Source organism: Oncorhynchus nerka, linkage group LG8 (assembly GCF_034236695.1).
Source record: "Oncorhynchus nerka isolate Pitt River linkage group LG8, Oner_Uvic_2.0, whole genome shotgun sequence".
Classification (NCBI taxonomy): domain Eukaryota; kingdom Metazoa; phylum Chordata; class Actinopteri; order Salmoniformes; family Salmonidae; genus Oncorhynchus; species Oncorhynchus nerka.
This window is the reverse complement of record NC_088403.1, coordinates 47,816,155-47,838,615: the sequence shown is the minus strand read 5'-3', so window position 1 is coordinate 47,838,615 and position 22,461 is coordinate 47,816,155. Positions and strand designations below refer to the sequence as shown.

The 22,461-nt window shown below is 41.0% G+C and overlaps 2 protein-coding genes across 5 annotated transcripts in view; one reads left to right on the top strand and one right to left on the bottom strand.

Annotated features, from left to right (window-relative positions):
• The window catches only part of LOC115133462 (GRB10-interacting GYF protein 1-like), a 42,288-nt gene extending 28,723 nt beyond the window's left edge, over nt 1-13,565 (top strand). For all 4 annotated transcript variants that reach the window (XM_029666714.2, XM_029666712.2, XM_029666709.2 and 1 more), the window contains 5 exons: nt 1,288-1,451; nt 2,993-3,040; nt 3,229-3,373; nt 3,664-7,533; nt 10,033-13,565. In XM_029666714.2, the coding sequence (XP_029522574.2) occupies nt 1,288-1,451; nt 2,993-3,040; nt 3,229-3,373; nt 3,664-3,731 (425 nt within the window). In that variant the 3' untranslated portion in view covers nt 3,732-7,533; nt 10,033-13,565. The remainder of the gene's footprint in view (nt 1-1,287; nt 1,452-2,992; nt 3,041-3,228; nt 3,374-3,663; nt 7,534-10,032) is intronic.
• Nucleotides 13,566-14,679: 1,114 nt separating this feature from the next.
• On the bottom strand, nt 14,680-22,448 carry LOC115133460 (gastrula zinc finger protein XlCGF57.1-like). The gene is made up of 2 exons (XM_029666708.2): nt 22,187-22,448; nt 14,680-17,652 (listed from the first exon to the last, which is right to left on the bottom strand). The coding sequence occupies exons 1-2, from the start codon at nt 22,353-22,355 to the stop codon at nt 16,241-16,243; spliced, it is 1,581 nt and encodes a 526-aa protein (XP_029522568.1). The 5' UTR covers nt 22,356-22,448; the 3' UTR covers nt 14,680-16,240.
• Nucleotides 22,449-22,461: the final 13 nt, after the last annotated feature.

Sequence of the window (22,461 nt, the reverse complement as noted above, 5' to 3'; positions counted from 1 at the left end):
ATGTCATTACCTACCACGCTGGTTATTTTAATGGCTGGTTATGACACCTATATAAATGTCATTACCTACCACGCTGGTTATTTTATGGCTGGTTATGTCACCTACATAAATGTCATTACTTACCACGCTGGTTATTTTAATGGCTGGTTATGACACCTACATAAATGTCATTACCTACCACGCTGGTTATTTTATGGCTGGTTATGACGCCTACATAAATGTCATTACCTACCACGCTAGTTATTTTAATGGCTGGTTATGACACCTACATAAATGTCATTACCTACCACGCTGGTTATTTTATGGCTGGTTATGACACCTAAATAAATGTCATTACCTACCACGCTGGTTATTTTATGGCTGGTTATGACACCTACATAAATGTCATTACCTACCACGCTGGTTATTTTATGGCTGGTTATGACACCTACATAAATGTCATTACCTACCACGCTGGTTATTTTATGGCTGGTTATGACACGGACTTAAGTGTCAATACCTACCACACAAGGCAAAACATTCCATCACACCATAGCCTACATGTCAACAGTATGTTTGTTTATATATAAAAAATAAATACAAATTCACCATATTAAATTCTCATTGTAATTGCGCACACGTTGATGTCAGACATGCACCCACCCCAGTGCTCTGTTGCTGATGACTGGGATGAATGCAGGAGCGAGTTTCAGGAGCAGGACAAGACTCTGTTTGACTGATGACTGATATAAGGGCCTGTCCGTGATGGGCCTATCTGGGTTACATGGTTGTGATGGTTACAATGCTTCTTGACAGTGTCATAAAGTGTCTTTTCTTTGTCCAAGGTAACAGACACAGGATGGTCACAATGCTTCTTGACAGTGTCATAAAGTGTCTTTTCTTTGTCCAAGGTAACAGACACAGGATGGTCACAATGCTTCTTGACAGTGTCGTAAAGGTGTGTTTTCGACAGGTCATTTAAAATATGATGGAGAACAAAAACGTGACTAAATAATTCATTACAACAACAAAGGATTTAAGAAATGAACTTTCAAACGAAAGGAAACTTATTGGCAGGGGGAAAACTAATAGTTTTGCCACTATGAAGGTGTCATAACCAGCCCTAAAACAATGCAATATGTCACAACAGGTGGAAATATATGGGTCATGAGTGTTGTGACCATATTATGACAAGTTATGTCATATTGTGTCATGGTTATGACCGTGAAGTGTTACCTACTTTTCTCTCTCTCTCATATCTGTTCTAATCTGTGTCAATCGTGTGTGTGTGTGTGTGTGTCTCTATAGTGTCCACCATCGTGGCATACCTGAAGGAGGTAGAATCTCCCTACGAGGTGTTAGACTTTATCTGCTCCTACCTGGGAGACACCATGGAAGCCAAAGAGTTCGCCAAGCAGTTCCTGGAGCGCCGTGCCAAACAGAAACAGAACCAGAAGAGGCAGCAGGAGCAGGTGTGTGGTTGTATGTCTGTCTGCTTCCGATGAAGTGTTATGATGATGGAAGTGTGTCCGTGGTTCAAGTATATTAGTGTGTGTGATGACTAGAGGTCGACTGATTATGATTTTTCAACACCGATACCGATTTTATTGGAGGACCAAATAAAGCCGATACCGATTAATCGGCCGAATTGTCGTCTTTCTTTTTTAAATTAAAAGTTTTAATTTTTTTTATATGTATGTATATATATATATATATTGTAATAATGACAATTACAACAATAATGAATGAACAATGAACGCTTTTATTTTAACTTAATATAATACATAAATGATATCAAATTAATTTAGTCTCAAATAAATAATAATATGAATTATGATGCGTCAAATATTTCTCTCTATACCATTGGTATTTCATATACCTTTGACTACTGGATGTTCTTATAGGAACTTTAGTATTGCCAGCTTCATCTTGGGAGTTGATAGGCTTGAAGTCATAAACAGCGCTGTGCTTCAAGCATTGCTAAGAGCTGCTGGCAAACGAAGTAAAGTGCTTTTTGAATGAATGCTTATGAGCCTGCTGCTGCCTACCACCACTCAGTCAGATATCAAATCATAGGCTTAATTATAATAAACACACAGAAATATGAGCCTTTGGTCCTTAATATGGCCAAACCCGGAAACTATCATTTTGAAAACAAAATGTTTATTCTTTCAGTGAAATACGGAACCGTTCCGTATTTTATCGAACGGGTGGCAACCCTAAGTCTACATATTGAGGTTACATTGCACAACCTTCAATGTTATGTCATAATTATGTCAAATTCTGGCAAATTAATTACGGTCTTTGTTAGGAAGAAATGGTCTTCACACAGTTCGCAACGAGCCAGGCGGCCCAAACTGCTGCTTATATCCTGACTCTGCTTGCACAGAACGCAAGAGAAGTGACACAATTTCCCTAGTTAATATTGCCTGCTAACATGCCTTTCTTTTAACTAAATATGCAGGTATAAAAAAATATACTTCTGTGTATTGATTTTAAGAAAGACATTGATGTTTATGGTTAGGTACATTTGTGCAACGATTGTGCTTTTGTTAAATCATCACCAGTTTGGTGTAGTTGAAGTAGGCTGTGATTCGATGATAAATTAACAGGCACCTCTTTGTTTATATGCAACGCAGGACAAGCTAGTTAACTACACATGGTTGACGATATTACTAGGTTAACTAGTGATTATGTGAAGATTGATTGCTTTTTATGAGAAGTTTAATGCTAGCTAGCAACTTACCTAGGCGCCTTGCAGCCACAAGGTCCTTTTGATGCTGCACTCGCTTAACAGGTGGTCAGCCTGCCACGCAGTCTCCTCGTGGATTGCAATGTAACCGTCCATAATCGCCGTCCAAAAAGGCTGACTACCGATTGTTATGAAACCTTGAAATCGGCCACGCCGATTAATGGTCGACCTCTAGTGATGACGTCTGTATGTGCCCCGCCATGTCTCAGTGCATAGCATATTGTATTCGTTTTGATCTCCTACCGTCCTGTCTCCACTTAGCTATCAAAGGAAGTAGCAGGGCTGACCATGAACAACTTCCCTCTGCAGGTAAGACCTTTCTCTCTGCTACGACTGGGCACAGTGGTTACAAATCTAAAACATGTCCTTGATTCCTCACGTCCTCTCACCTGTTTCTCAGAGAAGAGGTGGGAACAAGGAGAGCGGATGTAAGGAATCAAGGAAAGACTCCCAGTGTGTCTTTCCTCTCTGTACCTCATTGGATTCCTCTTCTCCAGGACTCCATGCGGGGCGTGAACCCCAGCGCACTGCAGTCTATGTTCCAGGCGGCCCACATGGCTAAGGGAGGGATGTACGATGCCCAGGGGGGCATGAAGAAGAAGAAACAGCCCGTGATGCTGCAGTCTGACCCCAGCATCCTAGGTAAGACATGTCCTCCTCAACTCATTCACACTTACGACTTATTGCACACTTGTTACAAACGTATCACTTCACAATGTATCACCGCAGTATGATCTGTAACCACCCAGCTCTGGAGAAATCTGCAAACCTGCCTGGTGGATGTTCTCTTCGGCTGCTCATAGATCTGGGTCATAACTGATTGAGTTGCTCGATGCCTTCTCTAAATTGCTCTCCTCCCGCATCCACCTGTGCCGCCTCCTTTTCTCTTTCTCTCCCCCATTTCTTTCTTTCGTTCTCCCCCTCCTCTCCAGGCTACTCGTTCCACAACGCGGGTGAGCGTCTGAGCCTAAATGAGATGGAGATGGTGGAGGATTACTGATCCAGATCTGATCAACAGCGGCAATAGCTACTACCTGAGGCCTTCTGTCTACTAATCAGACAAACCTGATGATGAATGTGCACTGCTAGGGGATCGGGGGGGGGGATTGTTTCACTGCCCCCCCCCAACAAAAAAAAAGAGTAGGGCTCCTCTTCTTCAATCGTTCACTTGAGTGGGTGGATGAGGTGAAAGGGGTGTGATGGGTATCCCTTGGCACTTGTAAGACTAAGCACCTTAAACTGAACTAATGCACTTTATTATTAAGTTTGAATCATTTTTTTTTATGAATACAGAATCGGTGTGTGTGGTGTGTGTGTGTGTGTGTGTTGAATCTACACGCAATGCCGTATGTATACACGTGAAAATCTGAACTGGAAGGGTGAGGTGAATGGTTGGTGGGATAGGCTCACTAGGAGGGGGAACTCAAAGGTAGAGGGGACCTTTATTTTGAAACCTTATCAGAAAAACCAATCTTTTCTTTAAAGACAAACACTGTTGTTGTTTTTTTGTTTTTTTAAGACAATACATTTATATAAAAAGTAAAGCTATTACAAAAAAATGGATACAAAGAAAACTTGAAGATTTGCACTTGTGTTAAAAAAGAAAGATAAAATAAAAAAACAAATGAGGTTAGGTATAGAGATGAATATTTTGTGTGTGTGAGGGCTGCTGTGTATCAGAAACATACTAGTCTGCACAATGTATATATTTTTTCCATTGCTTACCAAGATGTATGTCATTTGGTTCAAATTAGATACATTTTTTATTTTTATTTCATGAGTAGAACGTCTGTCCTCTTGTACAGAGGGACTTTCTTTGAATACTTGTGTGTGAGACCGAGAGTGAGAGGGCAATCCCACAACACATCCTTCCTCTCACCAGCTCGTCATCCCCAGATAGACGTAGTGGAAACACGTACATTTGTAGAGGAGGATTATGGCTTTATGTTGTTGACCACCACTTGTTTTTTTTTTTTGTGTGATTTTGGAGTATGGGCTATACCCCTCCCCTGCGGTCTTCTCTCAGCCACGGTCTCTGAGCCTCTGTGAGGTTTCAAACAGACAGTGGTAAGGATCTTTAGTGTGTGTGTGTGTGTGTGTGTGTGTACGCCTGTGTCTTTACTAATCATAGGAAATAAGTGATCCCTACAGGTACTTATCTGTGTGTGTGTGTATATGCATGCACATTTTTGCCTTAGAACTCTGAAAGGGTGAATGGGAGGGAATGTTCAATGACCATTGAGACATGAACTACTTTTGAGTGTACTGTGATAAAGGAGAATTAAACTATTTTTAGGGACCTAATCTTTATTTTTCATGTAAATGGCATGTTATTAGAAAGGGTCCAGACGACATATTTTTTTGCAATTTCATTTGGTTTTGAGAAACTTACCCAGAAGCGATCGACTTCCTGGGCCTCATTCTGGAGTTCCAAGACATCCCAAAACATGAAAAACGTGAGCGCTTTTCTGTTTGTAAAAGGATGTTTTTGGATCCTTTTCATGTTTTTTGGATGCCCCGGAACTCCAGGCTCGAGAAGTCGATCCCTGCCGGGGTACATTTTTCAAAACCAAGTGAAATTGCAAAAAGAAGGGTCTGTAAACCTTGTATAACATTCCATTTACATCCAAAATAAAGATGAGGTTCTAAATGAAATTCTCTTAAGCACTCTGCACAGTCAATGTGCATGTCAGTCATGTATCCTAATATTTGTAGTATAGCCTGGGGATGAAGATGACTCTTCTTCTTTGTAAGGTTAGTCCGGTTTAGTTTTCCTGGGACGTGATCACGTTGCCTTGTCGGCTTTCTTTAACTTGCGTGTGAAAGGTGTTGAGTTTCAGATTCTGCTCAAAACGATTGGCATCAAAACTGTCTGTGTACAGGACGGTGCACAACATGTTAGCATATTTGTGTTACTTATTGTTGTTGCTATTAATAATGATGGTGGTGACTTTTTTCTGAATATAAATGAACATTTATATATAAATATATACAAAGAAGAAAAAAAAAGATTTGGACTAAGATTATGATAAGCACTTGGGGCTGCTTTTTTTTTTCTTAATTTGTTTTTGTTTCATTACCGCCATGTGAAGTGCGTTTTGTTATTTCTTTCTTAAGAAAACTTTGAATGTATTCCCCTCCTCCCCCCCCAAAAAAAGACAAAATGTGATGATACCGGATATAATTTCAACAACAACAAAAAAAACTCAGATTGAAGAGGTCTTTCACCTTTTCTTTTTTACTCCGAGGAAGAACTCGGGATGGCTACAGTTGATCCCACTGCCTCTGCAATCCTGTTGTTACAAAAACAATATTACTATGAGAAATAAAATGGACTATTTTCTATTCCTTACTGGATTTTTGGTTGTTTACAAAACACAGATTTCTGTGGGTGCAGTTTTTTTGTGTAGGGGTGGGGTTTTGCGAGTGTGCTTCTGCAATATGGACGTTCATTGGCGTACATTGCTTTTGGCGGGAGGAGGAGTGACATCACAATGTGACGGACAAGATCCTTGCCCTTTGACCCTTTAGTGGGCATGGCTCTTTGGAATTGACTGATCCTCAAGGAGCGCAGGAGAAAGAATTCAACAACAAAGTTAGTCTGTTTTTTTTGGTTTTGGGGGAGTTCATTATTAGTGTGTCTTCCGGTTTCATTTAGTTACTTTTTTGTTGTTGAACTGCCTATCTTAACTAGACAATTACTGAAAGAAGTATAAAGCTTAAACAAAAAGCAGGGCAGAGGTGTTTTTGGTACTTCGACCACAAATAAAGGAAACAACAATATCATCGCTTTAATAGGAGAGAAAAAAATGCCCTGGAGTGAAATTGGAGTTTTATTTTTTATCCACCAACGTAAAAGAGACAGATGGACAAATCTTTGAGGGGTGGATGAGAATAAAGGAAATTTGAAGATTTTGTAAAACTGTACATACATGATGTTGACCTCAAATCTACCATTGCATTTGATTGGACTGTGTCAGCAGCATATCTTACTTTTTATCATTATACTTTTTTAAGGGGGCTCAGGGTGTGCAGTGGGAGTGTATTAACCCTGCAATGAGGGGAAATGAAAGGGTACCCGTTCTGATCCCTGGGGGACACCCCTCGACACTCACACCCTGCCCTGACACTCACTATGCACTTTCTAACTGTGAGGTTCCATTACATTTGGGACGGGAGCACAGAAATATTATAGTACAAAGGGAGGGTTGGAAAATGTAACTTTTTGAGTTTTTAGTTAGTACCGTCTCACTGAAAACGAGATTCAAACCGAAACGAAAGACTTTCGGTTTCCTCCTGTACATAACCATATTTTTGTATTACCTTTTTTTTTTGAAAATAACTTGGACAAAACCACAAGGCTTGATATAAAAACAAACAGATGAAAGAAATTCAAGACAGATTGAGGAACAGAGTGAATGTTCCTCAAGGAAACATGTTTTTTTTTGTTGAAAATACTGAGGTAAATTAACTACCTGGAAGTTCCCTTGACTTTGCCAGTGGCCCTGTCTATCATCAGGAATGGCGAAAGAAAGGACTTAACGTGGATGGAGCTGCGGACTGTAGGGACTACCAAGACTGATTGGTGATCATCGTCTGTCATCAAAATGGACTCCGCTGCAGAGCCCAGCCCAGGGTGTTTGAACAACAATCACCAACCAATGGAGAAGGCAGGGGAGAGACAACACAAACGATGGATGTACGGGGAGACCTTCTGCCCAGATGCCCCCCCGCCTTCTGCCACCTAGCCACTGCCTGGAGATCAACTACAAGGTGACTGCAAGAAGAGAACCATCATATAGGTAAGGGTCTATTTATATTTATACAACGGGTGGGTCTAATACTGAATGGTGATTTGGTTAAAACCGCATTCCAGCCGGTGTCTATTCCACAAGTTACCACCGGCTAAATCAATGATGTTAAAATGCCTATTTACTCTTTTCCATCTGACTGCGCAATCCACTGTCTCATCAGCCCAGCCAGGCAATTTATAAACTTGATCTCCACTATAAAAATCATCTAGACATTATCTCCCATTTCTTTTAGACGAGCATTTGGTTTTGTATAAACCTTGCTGTCTGTCTCTCCGACATTTGCAACATTGCTTCAATATTCAAATTCAATCTCCAGCTGTCCCATAGTAATGAATGTGTCAGGATGAGACGGCCAGCTTTTCTCAGCCAGTCAATCATGAATCCGCTGACATCATTTGGATATATACAAAGACATGTCAAAGGAAAACAGGTAAAAGAAATGAAATGCAGTTAGTTTTCTGGCTGCACTGTTTGATGTGCCTGAAAGATTAGCTGTAGTTGGCTAGCTAGCAAGCAAGGGATAAGAACATTGCCAGCCAGTATGTCAATTGAACATTTGGAACAAACGACTGGGTCGCGTCCATAGATATAGAACAAAAAGACTTAACGACTGGGTCGCGTCTCTGGCAACCTCCTAACAGATAGAATGAACGACCAGCCAGCTTGGGTAGCAAACTTAGATCTGTGTCGGGACTATCTCGTGGAAGGATGAACTAGTATGAATACATTTATCAAAATAATGTTTTTCATAAACATACAGTACCAGTCAGAAGTTGACACCTACTCCTTTTGACTATTTTCTACACAGTAGAATAGTGAAGACAACAAAACTATGAAATAACACATATGGAAACATGTAGTAACCAAAAAAGTGTTAAACAAATCCAAATATTTAATATTTTAGATTCTTCAAAATAGCCACCCTTTGCCTTGATCACAGCTTTGCACACTCTTGGCATTCTCTCAACCAGCTTCATGAGGTAGTCACCTGGAATGCATTTCAAATAACAGGTGTGCCTTGTTTAAAAGTACATTTGTGGAATTTCTTTCCTTAATGCGTTTGAGACAATCAGTTGTGTTGGTATGCAGAAGATAGCCCTATTTGGTAAAAGACCAAGTCCATATTATGGCAAGAACAGCTCAAATAAGCAAAGAGAAATGACAGTCAATCATTACTTTAAGACATGAAGGTCAATCAATCCGGAAATGTAAAGAACTTTGAAAGTTTCTTCAAGTGCAGTTGCAAAAACCATCAAGCGCAATGATGAAACTGGCTCTCATGAGGACTGCCACAGGAATGGAAGACCCAGAGTTACCTTAGCTGAAGAGGATAAGTTCATTCAAGTTACCAGCCTCAGAAATTGCAGTCCAAATAAATGCTTCCCAGATGTCAAGTAACAGACACATCTCAACATCAACTGTTCAGAGGAGACTGTGTGAATCATGCCTTCATGGTCAAATTGCTGCAAAGAAACCACTACTAAAGGACACCAATAATAAGAAGAGACTTGCTTGGGCCAAGAAACACGACCAATTAGACAAGTGGAAATCTGTCCTTTGGTCCGAGTCCAAATTTGAGATTTTTGCTTCCAACCGCCGTGTCTTTGTGAGATGCAGAGTAGGTGAACGGATGATCTCTACATTTGTGGTTTCCACCGTGAAGCATGGAGGTGGTGGTGTGGGGGTGCTTTGCTGGTGACAATGTCAGTGATTTATTTAGACTTCAAGGCACACTTAACTAGCATGGCTACCACAGCATTCTGCAGCGATACGCCATCCCATCTGGTTTGTGCTTAGTGGGACTATCATTTGTTTTTCAACAGGACAATGACCCAAAACATACCTTCAGGTTGTGTAAGGACTAGTTGACCAAGAAGGAGAGTGATGGTGCTGCATCAGATGACCTGGCCTCCACAATCACCTGACCTAACCCAATTGAGATGGTTTGGGATGAGTTAGACCGCAGAGTGAAGGAAAATAAGCCAACAAGTGCTCAGCATATGTGGGAACTCCTTCAAGACTGTTGTTTAATGCCAAGAGTGTGCAATGCTGTCAAGGCAAAGGGTGGCTACTTTTGAAGAACACTTCTTTTGGTTATTACATGATTCCATATGTGGTATTTCATAGTTTGTCTTCTATTATTCTACAATGTAGAAAATAGTAAAAATAAAGAATGAGTAGGTGTCCAAACTTTTGATTGGTACTGTTTGTCGATCAGTATTTGAATATGTTGGTAACCCGTTGTATACAAGTGCCCTCGAAGCCGGTGTTTGGAGGATATGGTAGCAGTTTGCCGGCCCTCAACGCACCCCCGTGCCAATATATCCTCCAAACATCGGCTTCTCTGGCATTATCACTTAACTATTTAATGTTTATACTTTTTCTTCCTTAGTGAATCTACTGTATAATGTTGGTAGCTATGTTGTCCTTATCGCAGTTCTGTTTTCAGTGTTGTCTAATGAAGATCTTCTTTCTCTCTTTCCACAGGATTCTAACTGTTCCTAGCTGCCCTCTGTTGGAAAGGAGATGGAGCGTACTGTATCTTCAAACCTTTCTTTTCCTCTTCTTTCTGCCCCTGGTGGTAAAAGTGCCAAGCAGAAACCACAGCAGCAGCGGAACTTGAACAGTGGACTACACACAAACGTAGAGCTTTACTCGTGTGTACAGTACACGCAGCTGGATTCTGGTAAAAGAATTGCAAGCACACATTCTCAAAAAGACTTGCTCTTTTCTAGAACCACATTCACACACACAACTAATAGAGCCTGTCATTACACCAGTGTTTCCCAAACTCGGTCCTGGAGGCCCCAAGGGGTGCACTACACAGCTGATTCAAATAATCAACTAATCATCAAGCGCTGGTTATTCGAATCAGTTGTGTAGTGCTAGGGCATAAACAAAAACGTGCACCCCTTGGGGTCCCCAGGACCGAGTTTGGGAAACACTGCATGACACACACACACACAAGCGGAAAGGCTCAATACTACACACTTGAGTTCAAACTGCTATGTAAATAACGTGAAAGTATTTTGTTTTGGTCTAATTGTTTTTCTTTTCTCTCTGTTCAACATGCCTTAACTGTACAGATCTGCCTTGTATGGCAAACTCTAAATATTCAATAAACAGTAAGAGAACATAAGGACAATAGCATTTGAAGGGGAGGTCTGTTCTACTTACTTGGACAGGACTGTCTTATTGGCTAACAATACTGTTGTATGTTACGTTATTTCTGTCCAGCATCTATCGCACGTTAGCATGAAAGTAGAACTGTAGAAAACCCCTTACGATGATGGTGGTTTGCCTTTTTTGAAAGCAAGAGTGTTTCTTTTCAGATATCCAGTTTTAAATGCCTATACATGTAGTTGGTGTAGGGTGAGGAATGAGAAGTCTGGAGTATAGTGTGGAGCTGAGCTGACTTGGAAGGGTATGTTAAAGGCCCAGTGCACCCAAAAAAAACGACTTTATATATAGTATATTTCCACACTGAGGTTTGAATAATACTGTAAAACTGTGAAAATGTTAATGCTCTTTTAGTTTAAGAGCTATTTGAAAAGACTACCTATTTTGGTGGGATGGAGTTGCCGCCTGCATGGTGACATAGACCAATAAGAAAAAGCGTTCCAAGCCTCTCTGCCAATAACAGCTAGTTTAGTTTCCCTCCCCACTCAGACCACTCCCAGACAGTCCTTGCTAAATTGATCTTTGCTAAGAAGCTGTTTTTGTTTCTTTTTGACCATTTTAAATCAATGAAATCACAGTAAGGTAATTAAACTGTTTCCCAGAAATGATTTGATATTGAGATATGACTACATATTACTATTTACCCCATCAATAGTAATGTTTTGACGGAAAGGATTTTGACACAATGATTCACATTATGAGACTTGATTTGAAACATGTTCAACTGTTTTATCTTGGTGCTTACCACACCTTAAAATGGAGGATATATTTATTCTTGGCGTTCTCGGAGTAGCCTAAATTGTCCCTAAACATTTGACTACTGACCATTTGTAATGACTTATGTCCCTGTATATTAGAAGCGTCTACCGTAGCTAATGGTATTGAATGGCTGTATACGAGTCAAGGTTTACTCAACAGATTGAGTGGCTATGATACTTGTTGCTATATGTATTCCATTATACAGTTGATAATGGGTTTGTCTCTCTTCTACTGAAGGTGCTTGGAACAGTTCTGAAACTTGTTAGTTTGTTTTTCGTATGGAGAAACCCAATACTTCCCCTGTCAGTTAGGTTGAATGGATTAATTCTTTTGAAAGTGTTTTCCTATTTAGAATCAGTTCTGGTTGGTCCGACAAACAAGTATTAACTTCCGTTGTAGGATATGACTGTGGTTCAGGTTTTTCCATATATGTTAGCTTTGGCTTTCTACCCAGCTAGCACATTTGGTTCCTTGGAAGTTGTGGGAACGTTGTTTTTTTTGTTTCCAATTGGTTGTGGGAAGAAGCCATACCTTTCCTAACTGGTAAAACAGAAGAAAAAAAATGTACGTTCTGTGTACAGCAGTGAAAACTTTGCCTGTTCTGGGAATGTTAATTTTTAGGTTGCAGGGAGGTTCTTACAACGTTTTACTCTGGTTCCTTTAAAGTTCCCCTCTGAGGTTTTATTAAACACTGAGAACGGAAATTCTAGGTACTTGAAGTTTTTTTTAAATAACTTCCTTGACTTTCACTGAAAGTTTCAATAAGAAACTGAACGTTTCAAGAGCACCGTTAGCTTATTTGGGGTTAACTGTTTAAACTCCAAGCACAGATCAGACACATGGAAATCGATGCAAACATTTAAAAAATTGTGACATTGCATCTGTGAGATTCGAACCTATAATCTTCTGGAATTAGTCTACTGTGCCATCAGGATGGAGCTAGTGTGCCATTGTTTTTTTTTTTACACATACAAATCTGTTCCTTTGAGTCTATTTAAACAGACCACATTTTTAAAGGAAACAGCACTCCTCAAGCTCAGGTGTGGCCAATTAGTGGGTGCGGCCACCACACCCAAACACACTTAACAAGAGTGTTTTGGTGACGCTGAGAACAGGATGTATGTTTTGAAATAACGTTCTCTGAACATTAAAGTTTTTTATAGGAAGTTTTAAACAATGAGAACATAACTTTAAATAGAACCATGAGGAAACGTTATGCTGAAGTACTGAAATTCCCACAGAAGAACGTTGTTTAACGTTCTCTGAACTATGAGAACATTCCCAATGTCAAACCAGTTGGAGAATGTTCTTAAAACATTACCAAAACTGAACTTAAATGTAACCATGTTTGAACTTTTAGGAAACATTCTGTTAAAAGTAATGACATTTGACAAAGTGCTGAGAATGCTCCAAAGCCAAGCAACTATCCTGCAACGTTCCCAGAAAGTTGTGGGAAGGTCATATGCAAAATCAACACGACCAGACTCTCACCAAACTAATAAACATATGGTTCTCAGAAAGTTACGTTTTAGCTGGGTTGGTTTTGAATACACTCTTCAGTCCGTTTGGATCAGTTTATGTATTGGTTAGTGCAGATTGGGGAATATCTAAAATGTCACTGAAGTACTTTGTGAAGACAGAGAGAGCAGGGTATTGTCATTATTTGAATTCCATCGGTCAGATAAGGATGCCAGTGGCATGCTGGTTTGCAGGGAGCCGTGTTTCAAATGTAGCCACCAATTGTTCTAGTCTGTTGTTGAATGACTGGTGGTTATCATATGTTAGTCTGTCAAGTCTCCAGCTGTTGACATTTTTCAGATTTTCTGTTAATCCTTGAAGTTCAAAAGTTATTGATGTTTTGGCATTGTGATGCCCCTGGGGGAGATTATTAATTTACCAATTTATCAAATGATATTTTCCCTTGTTTCACCCAGTCAGCTCAATTCCATCACTTAAACGTTTTGAATGAGTTTAGTAACATAAATGCATTCAGAAAAAGAACATACCTAAAGAATTGTAAATAGTTTGTTTTTTGTTTGAAGAGAACCAAAAGTGATTAAATAAAATGCATTTGATGGGTATGACTATGAATGTTATTTCTGTTTTTCCCTATTCTTACCATAAATTGTGTCATTCCTTTTGCTCAGACAAACATATGAAATGGAACACGCATGAGCATTATTTGTAAGCATCAATATGATGGTCGGACTATTTTTTTATCCACATTAGGCAACACACCTTGAAAAGGCAGTGACTCACAACGGTCACTCAGAGAATGAGTGGCCAAAAGGCAGTTTTCGCATGGGCAGCGCCATTGAGGGGTTCCACCATTTTAATGTAGTCAACTGGGTGGAACTTCCAACTTTACTGGCTGATCCCTCTTGATGAAACTGTTGGAATCATGTCCAACCGGGTCATCAGGAGGGATCAGCAAATTGTGAAAAATTCACGACTTCAAAATGGAGATTGCCTCAATGCTCTCAGATGCCATAATGGGAATGCTTTCTCTATGTGGTCACCACAAAACCGTTCAAATGCACCCCTAAGCATGCACCTTCTGTGGAACACAAGAAACAAATTTGCCTCAAGGGGAGAATCTCAATTAGTTTTGCTCGCCGCCTCTCCACTTTGAAAAATGTCAAAAGTAATGGAGGAGTTGAGGCGAGTGGAGGAAAAGAGCTGAATCTCAAATCACCCCCTTCTCCTTGGCCCTCCATTTGCACAAGTGTCCCAAAGCTGAGGAACTGAAAACAATCATCTAGATTGATCCAAGGTCACTTAGGGTCTTAACTTACTGTTGAGTTAGAATGGTAGAAGGTGTAAGTTTTGCAATTTGGTTGTGCATCAGCAGTTCTCTTGTTCTGTCAGTTACTGACAGTCACTCAATTGTCAGCAAAAAAAATGTTTTATTGGTAAGTTAGTCTAGCCAGTTATGTAAACTTATAGTAATCATGGTCGAATACCGACTGGACATGCAGTGCCCGGGGGCCATGACCTCCAGCAGGCCCCCATTGATTTTGTTAGGTCACTCAGATATAATTACATGGCATAAGCCATGGCAGAATTGCTGGAAATAAGCTTTAAAAAAATGCAGAAATGTATCTCTGCCCATGGCAAAATATGTAGAATTCCATAAAATGTATACAATTGCAACAACACAAAATCTCCATGGAAAAATGTAGACCTACAGAAAACTTGCTTTAAAAGCGGCAATATTTTATTTACACCCCATGGGAAAAAAATGGTAGAATTGCAGAAAATGAACTTTAAAACGTACATTTCTCTCCACCATCAAGAGGGTAAACAATTTTGCCCTGGATGTAGCAGTTAATTAGAGCCTCTGATTGCCATTTCGAACCAAGCAGGCTCCAGAGTGAAGTGCTATCCCCAACACGCACTAAAATATGTTTGGAGTTTGCCTAATTATAGGAAGTGTGTTTGTTTGTGTTGGATTTCATTGCTTGACTCAAAACATATGAAATACCTCCCAAATGATACGTTTAACTATTAGAGTATTTCTAGTCAATTGTACATTTGAATTTCATGTGCATTTTATTATTAAAATATGGAACATGAATCGCATCATTCAAGCCACTAGTGTGTCCCGAAGTCGATGGGTTTATTGATCCCCTTGCCACTCGATGGAAGTCATCCTCGGGAGTTTCGTCAGCAACACGTGACAACGGAGGGCCCTCCGTACGAGTAGGTAGCGGCAAGGGGCTGGTTTGGGATTCACAGAAATGCGCTCATATGAAATGAGACTACCCTTCTCCACTCGCGCTACAGGGGTAGAATCCCAAATTAAATGTGTAAAGTGATCAAAACCAAATTTAGCTGGATGTGCAAGACATTTTATGGATAAAAGGATAAGTAGTGTATCGTTTTAAAACGGGTGCATGTTTTTCTCCTTTGAGAAAACACCCGATTCAAAGGGGGTGTGGCATATTCTGAAAGAATGCCGCGCTAGCTGCTGAAAGGGTACTTATGGGAAGATCTCAAATGGCGTACTCCTTGTCTCCTTCTCAAAACCCATTGGAGGAGAAGGTAATTGGAGTGGGACCTCTGGCTTTCTCATCTAATGGGTTTTGGATGACACTTCTCCGTCGACCACTTATCAGTTTCCGGTTCACGGAGAAGAGGACAGGAGACGAGGACAGACATTTTCCAATGGAGACTCTCCCAAGGAGCTATGACCTCTGCCATTTTTTGACCCTATTTTGACCCATTCCTCCATGCAGACGTCTAGAGGTGATCTGCATAGAGGAATGGGTCAAAATACCAGCAACAGTGTGTGAAAACCTTGTGAAGACTTACAGAAAACGTTTGACCTCTGTCATTGCCAACAATGGGTACATAACAAAGTATTGAGATAAACTTTTGTTATTGACCAAATACATATTTTCCACCATAATTTGCAAATAAATTCATTAAAAATCCTACAATGTGATTTTCTGGATTTTTTTTCTAATTTTGTCTGTCATAGTTGAAGTGTACCTATGATGAAAATGACAGGCCTCTCTCATCTTTTTAAGTGGAAGAACTTGCACAATTGGTGGCTGATTAAATCATTTTTTGCCCCACAGTATATTTGTCCTCCCGGTTTCTTTCTTTGAGGACATTATTAACATCCTTCAGCAGATGAGCCGTAACGAATGTTCTATCACAGACTGAGCAGTCATGTTGTTTAACTCCTGGGTGAGTCTGAATATGTTCAGTTAGGCGTCTTTTCTGATAGCTTTTTCCACAGTCACCACAGCTACAATGATTTCACTCCTGTGTGAGTCAATAAATGCTTCTTTAGGGCCCCATTCTGACTGAATCTTTTCCCACAGTCTCCACAGTGAAATGGCTTCTCTCCAGTGTGAGTCAGTGTGTGCGTCTTTAGGGCCGACTTCTGCCTGAAGCTTTTCCCGCAGTCTCCACAGCTAAATGGTTTCTCACCTGTGTGAGTCAGTATATGCTTACCTAGGTCTCCCTTCAGATAGAAGCCTTTCCCGCAGTCTCCACATATAAATGGTTTCACACCTGTGTGAGTCTGTATATGCATCTTTAGGGACCCCTTCAGAATGAAGCTCTTCCCACAGTCTCCACAGCTAAATGATTTCACTCCTGTGTGAGTCAGTTTATGCGTATTTAAGGTCCCCTTCTGCCTGAAGCTTTTCCCACAGTCTCCACAGCTAAACGGTTTCTCTCCTGTGTGAGTCAGTGTATGGTTCCCTAGGTGTTCCTTCTGACTGAAGCTTTTCCCACAGTCGCCACATATAAATGGTTTCTCTCCTGTGTGAGTCTGAATGTGTCGGTTTAGAGTAATCTTGTGATAAAACCTTTTCCCACAGTCACCACAGATAAACGGTTTCTCTCCTGTGTGAGTCTGAATGTGTCGGTTTAGAGTAATCTTGTGATAAAACCTTTTCCCACAGTCACCACAGCTAAACGGTTTCTCCCCAGTGTGAGTCCGTATATGCGCAGTTAGTTCCTGGCTCTGATAGAAGCTTTTCCCGCAGTCACCACAACTAAATGGTTTCTTTCCAGTGTGAGCCAGTTTGTGCACAGTTAGGTTCCCCTTGACAGTGAAGCTTTTCCCGCAGTCACCACAGCTAAACGGTTTCTCTCCTGTGTGAATGCGTACATGGTTCCCTAGGTGTTCCTTTTGACTGAAGCTTTTCCCACAGTCACCACAGCTAAATAGTTTCTCCCCCGTGTGAGCCAGTTTGTGCACAATTAGATCCAATGGTGGGCTGCTGTTAAGTCCTACTTGGTCGCTGCTTGTAGCAGAGCTGTGACTGAAGGCATTGTTTTGACTATCTGGAGGGTCAAAGGGAATGTCGAGACCCTTTAGGTGGGTCACAGTCCCAAAAGGTTTGAGATCAACTGGTTTGGAGTCACTCTCTCTGTTCTCCATAGTCTGTTCAGTCATGGACTGAAGTGGGTCCTCCTGATCACATTCATTTTTCACACAGGTAGGAGGGAATTTGAACTCTGTGATGTCAGCCTCCAACCCTTGAAACCGCTCTTCCTCTTGACTGATCCGGAGTTCCTCCTGTTCCTCTTTGATCTGTGTGGGCTCTGAGTCCTCCTGCCCCAGACTGGAGCTCCACTGCTGCCCACAGCGCTGCTGCTCAGGGGGAACCTTCTCTTCAGAGACAGCAAGAGAGAACTGCAGGGAATCTGGAGGGAAGGAGAGGAGAAGCAGAGGTTACATTTATAGTCTTGAGATATGCCTGAGTGCACAATGCCATTTCAAAATGCGTGTTGTGATACAGACACTTATTTAATCACATATATCAATTGTTTATACGTTCAATTCATTTTGTAGGCTATACATTCGCAGTGGAAATGAGCTTTTGACTAAACCTGGCACATTTACATGGATGTTGTAATATTGATGTTGATTAATGTGCATTGTCCCCTATAAATAAATACATCCGGACAGAGAATCTCGTTTCTCATGGTCTGAGAGTCTTTGGGTGTCTTTTGGCAAACTCCAAGCGGGCTGTCATGTGCCTTTTACTGAGGAGTGGCTTCGTCTGGCCACTCTACCATTAAGGCCTGATTGGTGGAGTGCTGCAGAGATGGTTGTCCTTCTGTTAGGTTCTCCCATCTCCACAGAGGATCTCTGGAGATCTGTCAGAGTGACCATTGGGTTCTTGGTCACCTCCCTGAACTAAGGCCCTTCACCCCCGATTGCTCAGTTTGGCTGGGCGGCCAGCTCTAGGAAGAGTCTTGGTGGTTCCAAACTTCTTCCATTTAAGAATGGTGGAGGCCACTGTGTTCTTGGGGACCTTCAATGCTGCAGACATGTTTTAGTACCCTTCCCCAGATCTGTGCCTTGACAAAATCCTGTCTCGGAGCTCTATGGACAATTCCTTGATTTGTGCTCTGACATGTACTGTCAACTGTGTGACCTTATATAGACAGGTCTTTCCAAATAATTTCCAATCAATTTAAATGACCACAGTTTTGGAAACAACTCAAGGGTGATCAATGGAAACACGATGCACCTGAGCTCAATTTCAAGTCTCAAAGCAAAGGGCCTGAATATTTACGTAAATAAGGTATATATATTTTTTTGTATTGAGGTAGTGTGTGTAGATTGAGGGAAAACATTTATTTAATCCATTTTAGAATAAAGCTGTAACGTAACAAAATGTGGAAAAAGGAAAGGGCTCTGAATACTTTCTGAATGGACCCCCGGGCCTGGGTCCTGCGGATGAAGCCCGAGCTGGAATGTGAAGCTAACTGAAGCTGGTTAGCTTTAGAAAACCCTGAGTAGATATAGCTTGCTTCGTATGATACCCCTCAGGGATATCTAGTAGGGCTGTTGCGGTGACCTTATTACCACCACACCAGCAGTCATGATCCTAGTAAAATGCCCACATGACCATTGAGTGGCAATCTCCTTTTATACACTCTGGCAGCCTGGTCTCATAAACTAGACATAACACAGTAAATGTAAATCCAGAAACTAAAATTAGTATGATATGTTTTGTTTGGTATTGTTACATAAGACAGATGGTTACGCGAACTTCTAGCAAGAAAATGGTTGCGAGTTCAAATCTCATCACGGAGGACTTTAGCATTTGACCTAATAAGCAGCTTTTCAACTACTTACTACTTTTTAGCTACTTCGCATGTTACTTAACCCTTTTAGCTAACCTTAACCCTTTAACCTCACTCATGACCCAAACCCCTAGCCTAGCTAACGTTATTAGCCACCTTTTATTTCAAATTCATAACATTTTGTACATTTAGCAAATTCCTAACATAGCATACGAATTGTAATTTGTAACATATCATACTAAATGGAGTGTCTCGGATTTACATACAGAATAATACAAAATGCTCTGAGACCAGGTTGCAGCAACTCTGGACATGTGTTGGTAGTACCCAACTTGCTAACAACCATCAGGTCACTAATAGCCTATTACTCAGGGTTCAATTGTCCCTCTAACCGCTCTGACATCAATGCAGGGGCGCAACTTTCACTGGGAACATGACGACTCCCCCACATTCTAAAATGGCATTTTTGTCCCCCCCCAGTTTTATAATCTCACTCTGATAATAAAAAAAACACAGCCCCGGTGTGCTTTAGGACCATGCGGATGCCTTCAGAGCGGTTGGGTAGGCTGTTTCAGACAGCTGGATTTAGGACCGTATGGGACACCACAGAGCATGCGGACAGGCTGTGTGAAGGCAAAGCTTCTGAAAGGCTGGCGTATAGGACCAGCACGGGAGAGATGACCAGGGGCAGCTGCTGTCTGTGTTGTGCTTCTTTTTCCTGAGTTGTAAAAGCAAACAGAGCAGAAACGGGCTACTCTTTAGTTGACTGATTTAGCTGGCAAGGTAACTGCTGTTTGACATTTAAAAAAAATATTTATTCCCAGTGCTGAGGTAGTAGTGTAACTGACATGTTACGTTAGCCAGTGTTTCATCCCCTCTCGACTGAAGTGAATGAACTAACATTACTAGCAGCCAATTCGGCTCTAGCTAGCCTCTAGCTATCTGTCAGGTAGCAGTATCTAACAGCTGTTGTGAGTATGGAAATGTTTTGTAGCCTTTTTTTGTCCCGTTTCAACAGAAGTAAATTTTATGATGTACCATTAGCTAGAGCTAGCCAAATGTTAGCTAGCTAGCTAGCTTACCAACTTTAGCTATTATTTTTGCCTCAAATCACTAGACCTGATTCAAACGATTTAACCAGAGGCCAAACGATTGAAGCCCGATATATTCTGACATTTCTTCAACGTAATATGAGTTTTTATTAGTCAGTATAGCAACGTAACGTTGATCTGTCAAGTTTCCCTAGCTAATTTCCTACTTTTCTCACCGACACATTATAAACAGCTCTACAGGCTTCAATGTCATGGTGCACAGTCAGTACACAACACTATGCTCATCATGTCTTAGCAGAATCAGACAGCCAGGGAAGACCAGTCTACGGAGCTCAACTGAATTTTGCATTATAACAGTAAATGGATACAATGTCCCATCTTGAGTTGATGGGTAGGCAACAGTCTGGGATCTGGGAATAATGATCATTTCAATTATTGAACCGTTATATTGTTCAAGAATAGAATCAATGTACACCAAGGTAATTCTTTGTCAAGCCTCATCGGAGAAGGAGCAGATGGTGACAGGGGTCTCATCAGGGTCAGGCAGCCAGGGAAGACCAGTCTGTGATGGCACAGAGGTGAACTCTTGCAGATACAACACTTTATTCTCTCAGTGCGGCAAACACTGGACAAGCAAGAAGCTTCAAAAGATTGAAACTATTTTAAGGCAGTCTGACAAATCTCTAAAGTTGATTTCCAAACGGTATCAAGGGTTGATAATGGCTCTCGCCGATGACACTGAAACATGTAAAACAAAAATGTGAGGAAGACCTGGGAAACACTATTGATGATGAATGGATAGAGATGTTAGAATGCCCAGTCATGTTCATATAATCTCAAACATAAGTAACTGCAGTGTAAGACCATCCATAGAACATACTATATTTATTTTATTGTTCTGTTATTTTACCAGGTAAGTTGACTGAGAACACGTTCTCATTTACAGCAACGACCTGGGGAATAGTTACAGGGGAGAGGAGGGGGATGAATGAGCCAATTGTAAGGTGGGAATTATTAGGTGACCATGATGGTTTAAGGGACAGATTGGGAATTTAGCCAGGATACCGGGGTTAACACCCCTACTCTTACGACAAGTGCCATGGGATCTTCAATGCTCTCAGAGAGTCATGTTTAATGTCCCATCCAAAAGACAGCACCCTACACAGGACAGTGTCCCCAATCACTTTGGGCATTAGGATATTTTATTTTTGACCAGAGGATAGAGTGCCTCCTACTGGCCCTCCAACACCACACCAGCATCTGGTCTCCCATCCAGGGACTGACCAGGACCAACCCTGCTTAGCTTCAGAAGCAAGGTGGTATGCTGCTGGCTCTTCTATATGCCAGTGAAACTGAACATCATGCACTCAGAAATGTCATTCCTCTGCTGGAGATGTAAAACATAAAAGGGGACATATATATTATGGTCTTGTGTTGAATGGCTTAATTCTGGCAGAGTGTTTCTTTTTTCCATCTCAGTATATCTACAGATTCTCCCTTAAACATATTTAATAACGGTATCTTACATAGTTTGATGACTGTTGTCATTCTTGCTTACTTTTTGTTGTTCTAAATAGAGACAGCTAGAAGGGTCATGGGTCATATTAGATTGTGTCGAAATTCAGGAAATGAGCGTTTAGATACTCCACAAAGTGGGATAACCCTCAGACCCCCCGCCAAGTTATGTCCCTAACACTTCTAAAACCAAAAGGTGCCCCCTGCATGTTGCATCAATGCAAATGCAATAGAAAATCACATCAAACACTTGTCCTCAAAACAGTATCGTGATTTTAAAACTCACCTCACTGTGATTATTCAAATTGAAAAACAGTTTAACAACAGGTTGAAACGAAGTGGAAAACATGGTCGTTGTGAATGTTGTTTGATAGCCTAAAACGAAATGGACAGCACGTTCAATCAAAGCATCATATATAGAAGGGTTTTCATTATCTATCTGGCCCTTAACCCCGCGGATATCGGCAGTGCCACAAAAGCATGCTCCATTGGCAGAATCGATATCCGTGCTTATAAACCAGGATCGCTAAAATAATACAAATGAGTGTTTACAAACCCAAAAAATACATACGAACCTATTCTACATAGTTGTATCTCTGGTGTGAACCGCAGCAGTCTCCGTAGCCGATCATTCTCCTCCTGGTACTCCGCTACCGCTTTCTCAACTGCTTCGAAAATCTCCACAGCAGCAGACTCCGTTAAACGCTCATTTAAAAATAAACGCAACAACTGTAGTTTAGACATTTTTTCAGTGGATCAGGTTGGGTAGCCTATGCCGTATGTAAATGATATTTGGTTCAGTCAGTGTGTCTTTCTTTTGTCCACACAAGGAATGCAAAATCGTAAAAAA

Bases quoted from the DNA above. Each gene is read 5' to 3' on its own strand.
- LOC115133460 (XM_029666708.2), bottom strand. From the start codon at position 22,355: ATGTCTAAACTACAGTTGTTGCGTTTATTTTTAAATGAGCGTTTAACG. The intron at 17,653-22,186 runs GTTCGTATGTAT...CCTTCCCTCCAG, and splicing joins GATACAACTATGTAGAATAG to ATTCCCTGCAGTTCTCTCTT.